General features: G+C 37.1%; 2 protein-coding genes across 2 annotated transcripts in view; one reads left to right on the top strand and one right to left on the bottom strand.

Moving 5' to 3' along the window:
- The window catches only part of LOC110842981 (zwei Ig domain protein zig-8), an 84,899-nt gene that overhangs the window by 7,140 nt on the left and 61,407 nt on the right, over positions 1 to 16,352 (bottom strand). Inside the window, exons 3-5 of the mRNA XM_035846572.1 lie at positions 707 to 811; positions 492 to 536; positions 339 to 402 (exon numbers count right to left, since the gene is read on the bottom strand). Of these exons, the coding sequence (XP_035702465.1) occupies positions 339 to 402; positions 492 to 536; positions 707 to 811 (214 nt within the window). The remainder of the gene's footprint in view (positions 1 to 338; positions 403 to 491; positions 537 to 706; positions 812 to 16,352) is intronic.
- On the top strand, positions 8,719 to 9,685 carry LOC110851298 (pupal cuticle protein C1B). Its single transcript, XM_022099024.2, has 3 exons — positions 8,719 to 8,876; positions 8,939 to 9,079; positions 9,150 to 9,685. Exons 1-3 carry the CDS (start codon positions 8,865 to 8,867, stop codon positions 9,507 to 9,509), a joined length of 513 nt encoding a protein of 170 aa, XP_021954716.1. The 5' UTR covers positions 8,719 to 8,864; the 3' UTR covers positions 9,510 to 9,685.

The raw sequence follows: 16,352 nt of genomic DNA, 5'->3' as shown, positions 1-16,352 counted from the left end.
AAATCGTCCAAACGACCACGTTTAAAAGTTTTACAACGTCATAAACTGGCTTATGAAAGTACGTACTAGCAAACGAGATGACGAAACCCTATTGGATTGGAAATGTGTTTTGTCCTGTTGCATTGTTCTCCTTTTCCTTGTCATTTTGCCTTTGTACTCAAGAAAATGGATAATACTGCTTGTTGTATTCACGGAACAAGAGAATATTCCTGTTGTTCGTCTTTATGAGAGCACAATACGGAAGCATATAGGCAAAGAATACTGCTCTACTTCCCGAATTAATTATACTTGCCAACGACATTGAGATTAAAGACATAAAAGAAATTCGAGATTCTTACCAACAACGTTGAGATTGACGTAAAAGCTGCGATGGGGTTGGGTAGAGATTTGGCAGATGTACATCTGCACAATGAGGACAGATTTTATAAGCCTCTCCGTTTTTGATATTCCAATACGTATTTTCAAATTAATATTTTTTTTAATATACTCACATTCATATCGCGAGGCTGGACATATTTAATCTGAAGGATCCACTCCTGTACGCAAAATGTAAAAGTTTAGTATAAATCGTTCAACAATATTGTATGCCATTACTAAATGTCAAATCCATTTGAGCGTTAACATTGGACGTAAACTATACACGCATATTTTAATTGTTAATAGTTGTAATAAACAAGAATAGATTTAATATTTAGGCTGCTCTTACCTCATGTGCAGTCCTTGAGTGAATGGCTTGGAACCTTTGATCACTGGTATAGGTGTAAGTCGCCACTGTCAGAATGTGAACATCTCGATGGCGAACCCAAGATACCTGTAACAAGATATAATTTGCATATTAAGATAAAATTATAAAGTGCCACAAACATTATTTTATTTAAGTATTTAATAAAATTCCTTTCGAATTACATGTATTGTTTTTTCTCAGCAAGAAAACAGTTTATTTTGGAAACAAACATACATAAGGTGTGAACATGGTTGAAAAATAATTCCCTACTTTTTTATTTCCTATAGAAAAAACAACCGCATTTCATATCTGCTAGTTTCGATCTTGGTTGATAAATATGTAGTTTCATGCGACTGACACTTGAAAATTTAGCATGGGCTAATTCAATATTGTCGTGCTGTGCTGCCCTATAATTTGTTCGTGTCCATTTTGTTCGGAAATTCAATAGACAACGATATGCATCATCTGATACGAAATAAAAAATGGAGTGAATATCAGTATTATGCACAAATGTAAACATGTAAGCACATGGTGAGTAAGGCCAGAGTACATACAGTATCCCACTAAATTGTAGATGCAGTGCATGCATGCCTTATACAAATCACAAGTCTTCCAAAACGGGTTAGTATTTCAAATTGATTTTAACACCAATTATCAACAATATTTCATACTACAATCGTGCAAAATTTCAAACAAATTCGTATAAAACTGATAAAGTTATGGATATTTAAATGTCACAAAGTTGCAAATTGCACGCCACAAGATTGTAGATGCAGCTGAGTTTAATTATGGTGACGACCCAGTCTTTCAGTCTAGAGGCAAATCTCGTCAAATTTTTTTTACACTACAAATCCAATCATCCAAAGTCATTAATTAATTCAATACCATATAGTCAATTTTTAAGGGTGAAAAGAATATGTTCGAGTGACGAAGAATATAAATTCCATATGAACGATATGTTTCAAAAATTTATCACTAGAGGATACCCAGAAGTACTTCTCGAAACAATAAAATCTAAAATTACAAACATGGATAGGAATGTCATTTTAAGACCCAAAACTAATCTTATTTTAAACTCATTGTCCAATAATAATCCCAACATTTTATGTAAATATCCTAGTGACTTGAAACTGAACAAAATGGGACAAGAAAATGTATACCTTGTAATGCCATACTACAAAAACATGTTCAAGTTCAAAGATATGCTTATTAACTTTATTCATAAGGAGAACGCGAAAGGTGATTCGGATGAATATAAGCATTGTATATCCAAGCTTTCATTCATTATTTCTTATAAGAAAACCAATAGATTAGAAACCTTCTGCAATTCTAAACCAAACTCAGTGTAAATCCATTCATCACATTAACCACACTCACTGTTTAACTAAAAACTACAAGAGAAATAATTGTAAAACAAAACACGGTAATTTAAATTCCTAGCAGCATTTTATATTTGTTAACTTACATTTAGGGGCATTTTGTAATTTAATTGTAATTTAATTTTAATTTTGTAGCCTGATGAAGCAGAAATAAATTGCGAAACGCGTCGCGAGTTTTTTCAAAACTTTGGTTGGAATTGCTTTCCCCACTTATTTCGAGTTTAATTATGGTAACGACCCAGTCTTTCAGTCTAGAGGCAAATCTCGTTCGGGATTGCTTATGAGGGATAAGAATTGGTGTTTGAGCTGCCAATAAAAAATATTTTGTGGAGGTCTTATTTTAAAATAGTACCTAACAACGAGGTCAAGCTAGAAACTCTGGCAGAAAATGTTGCGGGTCGTGAAAATGGGTGAATTATGGAAAAATTGGCGAAAAACTTGAAATTGCAAGACAACTTGTACAATATATAGTCCAAAAAATGGGATTAAATTGCAACTCATTTTTACCATCAAGGCATGCGTCCAAAAAACGGTACATCGCCGTATCATGATACGGTACTAATAAGAATTGTTAGGAGGGTCCTCGTCTGGTCACACCAAAAGTTGCGAGAGGTATTCAAAGCGACCTTTTTACAGATGTCAACCTATAAAAGATTAGAAACAGGCTGATATTCGCGGAATTATCGGGAGATTTGGGAAAATAAACACCTAAGATCTCAGTGGGACACCTCAAGAACTCCTTAGCGTTAATAAGGCAGAGCACAGAAGGTCTGCTTGTGACAGGAAAAATTTTTGCTTCTTGGATGAGACCAAAATTCAACTTCCTGGTTCAGATGGAGTTACCAGAATGTGGCGGAGGCAAAACAAAAGTGCCAACAATTGATTTCTCGGGCCAATTGTTAAAAATAGACGTTTCAAGGAAATCTTGGCTGCGGGTACATTTAGTATGTGGTGTGAAACTTTCGAATTCTTTCCGGAATGTAAAAGTTTGAAGCAGTTTCGGTTAGAACTGGGTAGGGACATTGAAATGTGTCCTTGACATCATGACAAACAAGGCTTTTCTTGATTTGTTAAAAATAAAGCTTTGTCGATTTGAAGCAAACTCGGACTTTAATCAGAGATTTATCTTCAAACATTGCGAGTATTAAATAAAATAATTTTAAAAAAGCTTGCTTAGGTGAGGCGCTAAAAGTGAAAAACAAGACCTCTGGGGATCTCTTTTAAATATCTCGTCCCCTCGTCATTGTAACAGGAATTGGTGGCTTTGCATCACCGCGAGGCCAAACATTTCGACCATATAACATTAACATGCCACCCCGTTGATTACACACAACGACGAAAATACAAATTACATTTGCTGCTAAGAGTATACAAATTGTAGATATTTATTACAAATTAAAATTGTGCCAATATATGTACGTATGGATTAATGCTTAAACAAACGATTATTGCTTCGGACGGCTTGTAAACCTGAGTTGAGTTTGCTAAAACTTGCGGAGGATGTAAATAATGCATAATTTACCAAGTAGTAAAATATCTTTATATAGCTAACAATTTAATTCAATGGTTAGGCAGTACTTCAGCCAGCTAGTAAAATTTGAAGGACGTGTACAATTTTCCGCACGTCTTATGCACATCACTTCAACCACGTTTGACGAATTTCAGAAATGTTGTCTCGGTTCGTAAATTTAAGAATAGTATTTCCATCTTGACCCATGGCTGCATTAACAATTACAGTTTTATCAACAGTGTTATCAACGGTAGTAGATATGTATTGAAATATTAGCTATTCAAAATAACTCAATACAGTAACTGTTTGTATCAAGACTGGTGTAACTATTAGATATTTCTTAATTTTATGTAAGGTTCAATAATGTATATACCTATGTATGTGGCATGCGCTGTGCGTCATTATTTATGCGGGTTTGTATTTTAAGAAATGAAAATGCCGACGAACACATTTGGAGGATACCACATATATTTTTAAAGTGTTTAATAGCACAACTAGTTTTCAATACGAATGAGAATGTGATAATGATAATTTTGAAAAATTTGTAAACCCATATTTTTCTCTAACGAATTATTTTGATTGTTAGAAGCCAATAGAAGCTTAGCGTAAAATGTTTGGCCTCATGTGATGCAAAGCCACCAATTCCTGTTACAATGACGAGGGGACGAGATATTTAAAAGAGATCCCCAGAGGTCTTGTTTTTCACTTTTAGCAGCGCCTCACCTAAGCAAGCTTTTTTAAAATTATTTTATTTTATAATTTTAAGGGTTATGCATTTTCAGACAATTCATTACACTGGTCGAAATTGTGAACCTATATTTCAAATATTGTCAGTTTTTTTTAAACTGAAGACAAAATACAAAATCAGTTGAAAATACCCATAGGAGGTTGAAAAACTAATTTACCACGCATTTAAGAAACTCTAATTTTATATTTCACATCACTGGTTGAAATTCGGTTAAATAATTTGGTAATTACTTTCGCTTACAGAGTGGGCTGAGAGTGGAATTGCTTTTCTTCTCGGCTAAGGGATTAATGATAATCGTCAATCCCTAGTCCGGATTAATAATCAGGATTTACCACAACTTCAACCAGCAAGTGTGCCTTCAATTGTTTTCTAAGCGGTCATTCGGTTGGTTATATTGAGGCACTTCATATAAGGTACATATGTACCTGTGTTGCAATTTCATAACACAACTACTCCTGTTTTTTACGATACGATCCTCGACGTCATCACTCTCATTACTAATAGCATTGCAGTGGTGACGTGGAGGGTCATATCGTAAACGGACTGTAGCTCCATTTATAGAAAATTTGTATACTGGTTGTTAAGAACAACCAGCTAAGAATATCGTAATTCTGATGATGAATGCTTAGCAACATGAGTAGTGTCGGATGCCTCCATCAAAACTTTTTTAGTTTTAAACCAATCTCCATCGGATTTGCTTTAAATGAGGCACAACCGATTTCTGCATGATAAAATCAGGTTTTATGCATATAGTCGTTTGGTGCAAGTGTCTCAAATTTCGATTCTAAAGTTTCAAATCGAGATTAGAGAGCCCACGATACAACTTTTATACCGAGAAAGCTGTAAAACATCATCTCCTCATTATCCTCTGCACGATTGCCTTTTACACTTTTTGGCTATCTTTAACCGTTTAGGCTCTACCCTTCTTGACATTTTCAAAGGGTATATACGAAAGCATACTTAGGCTTCGCCGTAACCATGGTGACACTTTTTTTTCGGGCACCCATGCTTACTTTTGCCTCACCTAAGAATAAATATTACAAAACCCATCTCAAAGTGCCTCAAGGAAAATAAAATGAAGATTTTGGACTGGGTTTGCCAATTTTCTGACCTCGGGGTGAGTAGGTATGGATACCGGGAAAGCGTTGGGCGGCATAATGGAAACCCACAAATCCAGCTTATCTGAAAACTATGATCACAGAAGAGTGGGGGAAATTCGACCAAAGTGTCACTAAATGATTGGTGGAGTCGATGTTCAGACGAATTTAAGCCGGTATTGTCGCTAAAAGTAGGCACACAAAATATTAAATGCGCTATTTACCTGCATCTACAATTTTGTGGCGTGCAATTTGCAACTTTTTGACATTTAAATATCCATAACTTTATCAGTTGTAAACGAATTCGATTGAAATTTTGCACGATTGTAGTATGAAATATTGTTGGTAATTGGTGTTAAAATCAATTTGAAATACTAACCCGTTTTTGAGTATTAGTGATTTGCATGAGGTATGCATGCACTGCATCTACAATTTAGTGGGATACTGTACATGCTCCTGCTTACATAAGAGCAACAAACGAGAACATGCACTTTTTTAAACGTTCAAAATACTGGTTACTAAAAAATCACTTGGTAGCACCAGCAGTAAAATATCATTACGATTTATAAAGAGAAAGCAACAATGATAAGCCCTTGTGTCTGTGGAGAAAGAGAAAAAGAGAAAAAACGTATAGATTTTAATCTCTCTTATTTACGCTTCAATAAACATGTTTTTTCTTAGAACTTGCCTCCCTTGGTACATTATATACATTATGTAACAAACAAGTCCAAATATCAACTTCAGTCTATATTGTAAACGTATTATACGCGTGTGTAATAAATACTACGCCTTTCCCAAGCGGTTGTTCACGATCATAATCAAACACAAGGCAGGCTAAATTGTCCGCAATGGGACCAAGAAAATAACTACTGCAAGCTTTCACTAGTCACTAGTGATCCTGCCAAGAATTAACTTTAATTCACATAGAATTTATTCCTGTCGTCTATCCGGTCTGAAAACAAAATAAAAAATAAGTTTCCAAAGGTCATAAATATTTTACATATTTTTTTACATTCATTTTTCCACGGTGGTTTCAAAGCAATGCACAAATAGTTGCCTCACTAAAAATAATTTTAGGAATCAAATAAGAGTGCTAGACCAGTCATGATACTGAATTATGTCCATTCAGACCAAATAGATTGCCCAATATATTCTTAGCATAGAAAACTTGCACCAAGTGGGTTGTAATTTATTTTGCATAGGCATTAATATGCCTTATCACAATAGATACTGCCTGGTGATACTGACTCTGGGTGTAATCAACACTAGAAAAATTATTATTCAAGTTCAATTGAACGAGAGAAATTTCTCGAATGCATGTTAGTGTCAAATAAAATGGGGGATAAAGTCCATCCTCTCGTCGAAACTCATTCCTGATATCCCAGGAAAACTTTTTATGGTAAAAATTTTGGCATGTATCCCATGAACAAGTAGTTAGTCTGTGCCCTGAATATATTTCAAAGTTCTCTTTTCTACTGTAATTTCACAAATCATTTGTGTTGCAAATAAAATCTGGAGTACCGATGGATTTATTCTGCATTCCTTATAGCACTAGCGTACTGCACATGGTTGTACACAATGACCACATATATTTAAACGTTGAATAACCCTGATAAGTTTAATTGATTAGTTCACTATGACTCTGAAGAATTAATTCATGGAAATAATGAGTAAAAAAATTATCACAGATGTCCGAGTAAAATCAATCGATAGGAATAAAGGTCACTGAATTTTCATTACAAAGTGGTTTCAAGCTGAAAACTGAACATTATGTCAGCTCATTGTTGAATATTGTGCAGGTTATGTAAAGATATTGCGAAAGACAATTAATCGAACTTCAAGATCTATTACTTTAGAGCAATCAGATGACTAAAAGCAATCTCGACATTAATGTGGACATGTCTCCAACTCATGAATCAACAGTTTTCAAAGGAGTTGAACCTCACACTATTTCTATTATGAGTAACAATGACAAGACATTAACAAGGGTAATGGCCACCGCATGCACTGACTTTAAATAGGCAATTCATTAAACTAATAAATAACGTGCCAACACAACCTCGACACTGATATACCCGTGTTATTAATAATACAAAGTTATTACCATTATGTTCCCCAGCCAGCAAACAAAAGACGAGGGCTCAGACAAAGGATGCGTAGCAATGGAAGTTTGTTAAATTGGGATCAACTTGTCTCAATTTAATATTGGTACAGTGAGGTTGCAAAAAATAACATATTGCATATCAATGGCATTCTCTGTATCAATTCATGCCATCAGCAACGTGAAGGTTTGAATTCTGTAATTTTTAAGCCTCTAGGCAGATACCACTGTGCTGGGTTATGTAAAATCAGTATCAATTTTCTTGCTGGGAAGCACTTGATTCTGTGAGCCACACATGACACACGTTAAGTAAATGTATGCGCAAAATTTCTTGAAGAGAAGGGTGTGGTGATATTTGTCAGAGATTAAGTAAATGTCAATCGATCAATAAACTTTGTCTCAATTTATTCAGCATTATTTTACTCCTCAGTGTTTCGATCCAAGTAGCAAGCATGGTCAACCTTATAAATTTACAGCACCTCATGCGCCCTGGTGTGCAGCTTATGCTATGTATGGTGCTCATCATTTGCATAATTACACAAAGTCCGAATGTTTAGCAAATAAATTGCTTACTAGATAAGCAGTTGCTCATTATAAGTATATATGTACAAAATATGTACACATTATAGTATTCCAGGGAATTAAGACATGTATATGTAACCACACATACAGATTTTATTTGCCATACAAATTTTACGCACACTGGCATCTCTAAAATTGTCCCATAAAATCCGAGAACAAATTAAACTAGGTCAAACAAGGAACACAAGATTACCTGCAATGAAGAAATTATAAAAGGTCACGCACGTTTCACTCTAAATAATTAAGAGCTGTGCTTAGTTTATAAAACTTTCATTATGATAGACAGATTCGTCAATTGGTGATGTCCATTGATTGATTAGACTGAATGTGACCTTTTCATTCGTGAGAAACAGACAGATATTTAATGCAACTTTGATTAGACTTACAAAAGTGAAAGGCCACCAGCTACATATAAACTCTAAACTTTATTCCCCCAATGTCTCATGCCTCTGCATTAAAACACTTGCCCTCATATTTATATTTACATAGAAAATAATATGCGATTTTGTTGGGTCATTGTTATACATGGAAGGTTTTTGAATTATTGCTGGCCTAACCCTTATGCGTTGTAGCCTATATGCTTAAGTTCTAGCTATGCATACGCCTTGAATGCACCAAAGTTTCCTCTTCCTATATAAGCTGGCCAGTGGGTTGAAACAATATCAGTTATCCAAAAACTTTCAGTACAGTTTCAATACATAAAATATTGCTCTCTAAATTACAATGTTTGCCAAGGTAAGGAAATCGTAATTTTGTAGATATTTTCCATTTTTAAACCGAAACTTGATTTGGTACAGACGATCATCCTCTGCACCGTGGTCGCTGCTGCAGCAGCCATTACTCCAGGATACTTGGATGGTGCTTTGGCCCTTGGAGCCCAATCTGAACACACCGTCCGAGGATTTGCAGGACTTAGCTCTGTCTCCAAACAAGCCAAGGTCGATTCCTCGATTATTTCTTTGACTTGTGGCATTTTAAAACTTTCATTTCATATTTTTTTACAAATAGGCGATTGATTCTCCCTACTCTTCCGTTCGAAAAACCGATATCCGAGTTACCAACGATGGTGCCTATGGATATGCCGCTCCAGCTTTCGGATATGCCTCCCCCGCGCTTGCCCATCATGGGTATGCTGCCCCCGCTCTTGCGCACCACGGATATGCCGCTCCCGCTCTTGCCCATCACGGATATGCCGCTCCCGCTCTTGCCCACCACGGATACGCCGCTCCAGCGCTTGCGCATCATCATGGATATGCTGCTCCCGCTCTTGGTCACCCGGTGGCTCATGGTTTGGGTGTAGCTTATTCTCCAGCAACCGCTGTTGCAACTTCAACTTTCTCTGGATACGGAATCCACTACGGGTATTAATTAACCTGATAACCCACTTAGTCAATCAACCCTCAAAATTTCACCTTAATGTTTCACGAACTTGTCCATTTTAAATTATTGAATTTTAAATGTAAATAATTATTTTATCAATTTGATAGTAGCATTACGAAAATAAAAATGGCTTACAGTTGTTTAACTGGTGCATTGTCCACCTACTTCTGAATGTCGTAGGAGATTATGATATTGCCCGAATATTACTGCACGTCTCAAATTTATGAGAACGTATTAAGCGAAACTCTTGTGAAGACGAATTGGTGCCGTCGTATCTCCCTTCAAAGACTGGAGTCTTGAAATCCTCAGGGAGAAAGACAAAGTGGAGCACATTTTGACCTTGGTTCCCATCATACCACATTTTCCTGTGCTGTACCACGATACATATACCAAGACCACTAATAACAACCCGCAAATGAACCTGATATCTTGACTGCGCCACCACATGTACGGCTTTGTTTTGGAAATAGCAATAACAAACCCTAGCACCTCCAGGCCTGAAGTAATCTACGTTAGAGCAATCTATTTTCCTCGTCGTTCTCAGTAACTACATGCTACATATTTATATAGTTATGAGGATGTACAACATTTTGAAACTAAATGACTCTGATATTTCAGGCCAGATAAGCCGCATCATTATATCCTCTTCTTCCTGTGCCTTTGGAATTAGGACCCATTTCCTTCTAAGTAGCTCCTCCATTTCATCCCGCAAAACAAACACTTCATTCCTTCATTGAACCAAGAGCAGCAGCGGGTCAAATTTGGTTTCCTATTTCAAACTAAAATCCTTCAACTACATACTTTCTTCTCTCCGCGAGAGAGCTGCGTAGTGACGTGACCCTTTTCTTTCACTCTCGCTTTCACTCCGATGATCCTCGAAGAGCCCACATCAATCTCGGCAAGCTTCCACACTGGACTGACGGCGAGACAGAGTCATCCATATAAATATCTGACATGTCCTCCCATCCAATACAATATTCGTCCCCGCCCTGTACAACCAACGACTTTGGCCTTATGGTCAAGACCCTCGCTATGTAGGTCGTAAGTCCACAGAATTGTCCGACGATGGTACTTTGGGAAAGTGGTTATTTTAATCCGGAAGGTAAAAAAGGCTTTGACAAACTAACATATTTCGCAATCATCATGGTTCGGTTTTTCTCAAGTGACGCCCATGTTTCATTTCCTAATTGAGGATACGAATAGATTGTTCAAACGTATACAACTTTCGCAAATGTTTATTTGGACACAATCTGGGAAATGGGATAAAATAATTGGTTGGCAATTTAACTTATTTACGTTCGTTCACTAGAAAAATATGTGTTTTGCTGTAATTATTGTATCAAGAAGACCAGATTTATACAGACCACAGACGGCACAAATTTATAAAATCAAACATTTGCCAAGGAAAATTTGATGGCAAATGAAATTAATCGAATGATAGAGAGTGCAGAGGACACGGCATGGTTGCAAGCTTCACAAATGACAATGGATTGACGGCTTTCTTTTTCAAGAAATGACAGCATTTGTGGTGGGTGGTCTACGACACAGTGTGGGATAGATCGACTGGATGCTTTGTAAATACAAGTTATGAAGGAGTGGTACTGGCTCGCGTGTTCATATCATGGAGGAAACTTTAATTCTACTTGGACGTGACGATGGAAGGAAAAAAAGTCGGATTTTCTTGTCACCACATCACAAACAGAAGAAATAAAAAGTTGACTCCTTAAGAATTCCGCACTCTTGTTTGAGATGGCAACCTTTTAATCTGCTTTTGCTTTGGACACACTTCTTTCTTTTCTTTTGCCTTTCTCTGATTCTCATTTTATCTCATCCCGAAACTTATCACTGCTAACACTCCTCCTTTTCGCCTTGCCTCCCTCAAACCAACTTTGCTTCGTACAATAGCACTTTGATCGTAGCCATGTTGCAGCAGGGGTTTTGGTATTGTGTGTTTTTATGTATTTGTATATCGAGATATGACTTGATAGGCCATGACCCTATGCGTACATCAATTGTCGCACTTGGACAGCGTGTAAAATTGTGCGTCTAAGATTTTGTAGTTTTATAAGCAGCCAAATTTTCAATGGAGAAATGTAGGACATTATTATTCCTATTATTATTCCTATTTATTATTATACATACAGCTCATTCTCTTGTTTTGCATTGCGACTACGTTTTTCAAGGCGGTGTGGTACCTCAATGCCACTGGGAAGTCGCCCACCCGCTGAAAAATTGTACTACGGCTTGATTGCGACCACCGAATTTTTTTTGGAGTCCACGGTTTGCTCGCTGCTTTGTGATCAAGTTATTTTTTTAACACTTTCACAAGCCAACAACCGTATAAAATGCAACTGAAACCAACCCGATAGAAACACCCGCTGTACACAGCTCTTCTTTATGATTACGCTTTCAGAAACATATTTCTCTTCCGAGATTATTTCATGGTTAATAAATAAAATATTCTGAAACTTTTCCTTATTAAATCCGCATGTCAAAACCAAAACTTCCGAATTGATGTATTATTGTTAAATCAATCTTTTTCATGAACACGCGTGGGAATAAATAAAGTCAGCCAACCAGCCAAAACTCTACAGTTGCGAGTTTTGCACACGAACTCCCAACTGAAACACTGTGCACGACAAAAAAGTAATTGACAGACGAGGAAATGTATAACTTAAACAACGGCTGGCTTGTTTTGTGACGTGTACAAACAATTCAACAGATTTTCACTTAACGGAGCGTGTTGCTAACCTCCTTTGTTTTCAGTCGTATTGAGTGAAAGCTTAATGGTTTGATATGCCTGGAACTTGTTCCATGTACAAAATTAATTCCACTCTCACCTCACACATCATCAGCCGGAACAAAATTAAACTTTGTTGGTTCAAACTGTGGTAAAATTCTCGACTTGTTGTTTGATTAATGAAATAATGGAGACTGTTGATTGGAGCTTTGACACGGAGCTCAGTTTATTTATTTGCGTATGTGTTTATGTATATGCAACAGAGGAAGAATATTTGAGGAATAAACGGGCATGAACTGGTATTCATCGTTAATTAACCCAAAACAGAAACGCATAATTTAACATTTCCTTCCGTCTGCACCTCCTCCTACCCTCGACTATTATTACCCCCCTACAAAGGAAGGAAGGAAGATCCATTCGTCCTGCCGTTCGAGTCGCACAGTCACGGTTGTCGGCCGAAATGATGATGGAAATAGCTGGCTGGTAGCCAAAGTCAAGGAGTAGTAAAGATAACTTTTGGTAAAAGCCAACTGCCTCACTTTCCCTGGTCGTCCATGTGGTATTTTATTGGAGTTTGTATTCTTCTTTCACCTTATAACCCATCCTCTCTCGCTCTCGCGCGACGTCAGGACATGGCGTCCAACGTGCAGGATCTCAAGTTGGCATTAGCTTTGGTGGCTTTCCTCTTTGTCATTTGGCATTCTGGCTCTTGGCTGAATGACCCAGAAGAGAAAGGTGCTGGATTTCCCTCATATTTTTGCAAGGAAAACATCCCTTGTATGTAATGTATCTAGTATATGGCCCGCGCCCTTATAAGCCAGTCATCACTGTCACCCCAACCATATAGCAACCGTTGATGAAGGATCTTGATATTTGTGTCTTATCACGCACCTTCTTTTGCCCTTTGTTCGCCAAAAAATCTCAACGACTTGAGAGCGTCTGGTCGGAGAATGACGTGCTTTCATAATATCTTACTTGTCTTCTGCGGCTGGGGAAAGGAATTCCACTGTTGTTGCCACATAATGAGTTCTTTTGTGTCTCGAGTTATGCAATGGAGTGAAAGTCGTCGTCGGTGATAAAAATAAGGTGCACTTTCTCAAGAAGTTTTATACAAGCAAGGTGTCCATCAAATAATTGCGTCTATATCACCTAAATACTCAAAATTCCTCGTCTTTCCTTGTTATGCAACTCATACTATTTAAATAGCAAAAAGCGAATAACATAATCTAATAATCTGTAAACCAAGCTCTCATAAAATAAAACATATGCAGAACATGCTTCGTTAGTTCTAAATAACGATGTTTGCAAAGAGAAATAAGCAGAATGAATCGCAAACAGTTTTTTTCAATATACTAGTTTGCATATAAATATTTACTGTGTGTGCTTAATGCTCTTAATGCTTATTCAACTTTTTATACGTAATACCAATAAGAGTTCTATAATATATATGCATATATCTGCACAGACTCAGTTTTTATTGAGTAAGGTGTTCGTAATTGGAATAAACTATGGTTTCATATGCATATGCAATAAGGACATTAAAACTACGAGAAAATTCAATCAGTTAGCCGTGAATATACGCAGGTATGCTCACAGTGACTAAATTGGCAGAGACTGTTCTCAGCCTAATTCCTAAGTGAGTCATATTCCACGACTGAATCTCCAGGCCATTTGGTTGGTGCACCATGTAGTTCGGCAGCTATTAAGAAGAAGAATTCATGCAAAAATTGTAATAATAATATATGCGACAGGCTTGGTTGTTATTAGGCATTGTGAATGTGTCTGTCTGTGTATGTGTCATAAAAAGATCCTGGAAAAGTTACAGAATGAGAAGAAAGGAGAAGAATGTCAGCAATGTCAAGCTTATACTCTCATTTTAGCGAATAATAAAAGGAACAATACAGCACAAAGAGTGGGAGACTCAACTTGAAAATTTACCACCCAGTGTACACGCTATAAAAGCCTGGAACAGTTAATCTTGGGCATGACCTATTATACGATGTTCAATTAACTCACAATGGTGGAGATAGGGCTAAAATGTCATACTTTCTTTATGCTACTTACATACATACTTGGGGCTTCTCATTCTTGCTGCCAACTGAATGCGAACCTCACAAGCTCGCAACATGCTCCTACCACAGCAGAATAACCGTGGATATCAACTATACGGAACTTTTATTCGTTTTACATATATACGCCGTCCTCAATAATGACAAACTTTCCAGGAACCTGTCTACATCATTCTTAAACAATGGCTCATGAAAAGTTGTATAGTTTAGGAGTTCGCTTCAGGTCATTTAGCCAAACAATTACAGTCATGACTTAATGTTGCTTCAAATTATTCATTAAACTTGCACAAGTTTTATAAAACTGTTTTAATCATGTTATATATTACGCTTAAATATGTGCAAGTGTAACGATAGCTAACCTGTATAGGAGATTTGCACATATGAATATTCACGACGAATATTTAAGGACAAAATTAGGATAAAACGATGTTGAAATAGCCTGAAACAAGGAATCTTTTCCCATGGATAAGACTAGCAGAAGGATAAAACATGGTTAGAAAATATACCACACAGTAAGTAAGTACTGCGGCCTTGTAACTACACAGGTGGACATATGTAGATATGCCGAAGCCTTGACATGTACAGGTTTCAAGGAGAAAGTAACATAGCCGACACAGTATTTGCAATAATCTGCATAATATACTTATATTTATGCATGTAGTAGTGGAACGATGAAAAAGAATACGCGTGGACTGGTCGATGTTCTATTCAATAATTCTTCCGGGTGGGCTCCGTCGAAAGCAAAGGCTCACACTGTGAGTTTTATTACATAATTTTACTTAGAAGTCTAACTCATTTTATATTTTGGCAAAACAGGGACAATGGTGTGGCCATAATAATGTCAAGAGAACAATCCCCGAAGCCTTTCACGGACTTTTCTCTCAATTCTCCCTTTGCATGCATTTTGAATGAATGAATGAAGAGGAGTCATACAAAATTCGCCATACACCATTATTCTTTCCTCTGGTTACAAAGAAAATAAATTATCTGCCCAGTTTCATCCACCAACCAAAAATTATCTGAGCATGTAGGGTGGCAGAGAGAGAGAGCCGAGTGTGTAGCTCGTGGAGATCTTGGAGAGAAAGCATGCAATTCATTAGACATTCCTTCGCTTCGGTTCATTTCATGCAAAAGTCATAATAGAGCTGCTGCTGGTGGTCATAGGAGGATGTAGCAGTTGCAAATGCAGACTTGGGAATCTAACGGATTTACCAAAAGATAACGTGGAACACAGATCATCATGTACCACTGGCTGCTTATAAGTAGTGGAGCTTATAGTAACTGCAGCTTTATGTTACTTATGTACGTCCAAGAAATTTTCTATGACACAGATTTAGATTTAAGACTGCGCTTGGAAAAGAGAGAGAGGAAAGTAATGATTATTGCGTAGAATCGCTATAATTCATCTGGCCAAAGAAGTTGGTTTCGGGAAGGAGAGCGAGCGGTGGAGAAAGTTAGAAATCACTTCTTATGACTCTTGCAAACACATGATTAAGTGTGGATCTCCCATGTTGACCTATATTCCCTCGTGTAATGGCAGGATGTATACGTATGCAGCACAATAGGAATTCCCCCTACAATAATAATCTGCTCCACACAAGTTAACCGTGTCCAATGTCTCCATGCAGAAAGTTTACTATCAAATGTACATCTCCATAGTCATTAAGTCACAGACAACGTTGCAAGTTGGGGAACGACGGTGGAAACTTTTGGGATAAATGGTCCTACCACACAGATATTTATCGGCTACCTGATTTCTATTCAGTTTCTGCGTGATTTGGGTAATCCAGTGTCAAAGAGGAACAGGATAGGTTCAAGAGAAAATGCAATAACTTTCCCTTGGAATTTGAGATTCAGTAGGAAAGAATTCTTCCCTGAACTACAACTACATGCAAGTTCATCCCAAAAAAATCCTTTTAGTGGGACGTCTGTATGTATGGATGTGTGTATGTATGCTGGTAAAATTCAGTACCTCCAGCCTCTTCCACTATGTGCTAGTCCTATTATAGTGTAAGGATTTGG

This window comes from Folsomia candida, unplaced genomic scaffold, assembly GCF_002217175.1.
Source record: "Folsomia candida strain VU population unplaced genomic scaffold, ASM221717v1 Fcan01_Sc001, whole genome shotgun sequence".
In the NCBI taxonomy this organism is placed as follows: domain Eukaryota; kingdom Metazoa; phylum Arthropoda; class Collembola; order Entomobryomorpha; family Isotomidae; genus Folsomia; species Folsomia candida.
This window is presented reverse-complemented; position numbering and strand designations above follow the sequence as displayed.

Excerpts from the sequence above, each read along its gene's own strand:
- LOC110851298 (XM_022099024.2), top strand. Across the intron at positions 9,080-9,149 it reads CTGTCTCCAAACAAGCCAAG|GCGATTGATTCTCCCTACTC; the intron begins GTCGATTCCTCG and ends TTTTACAAATAG.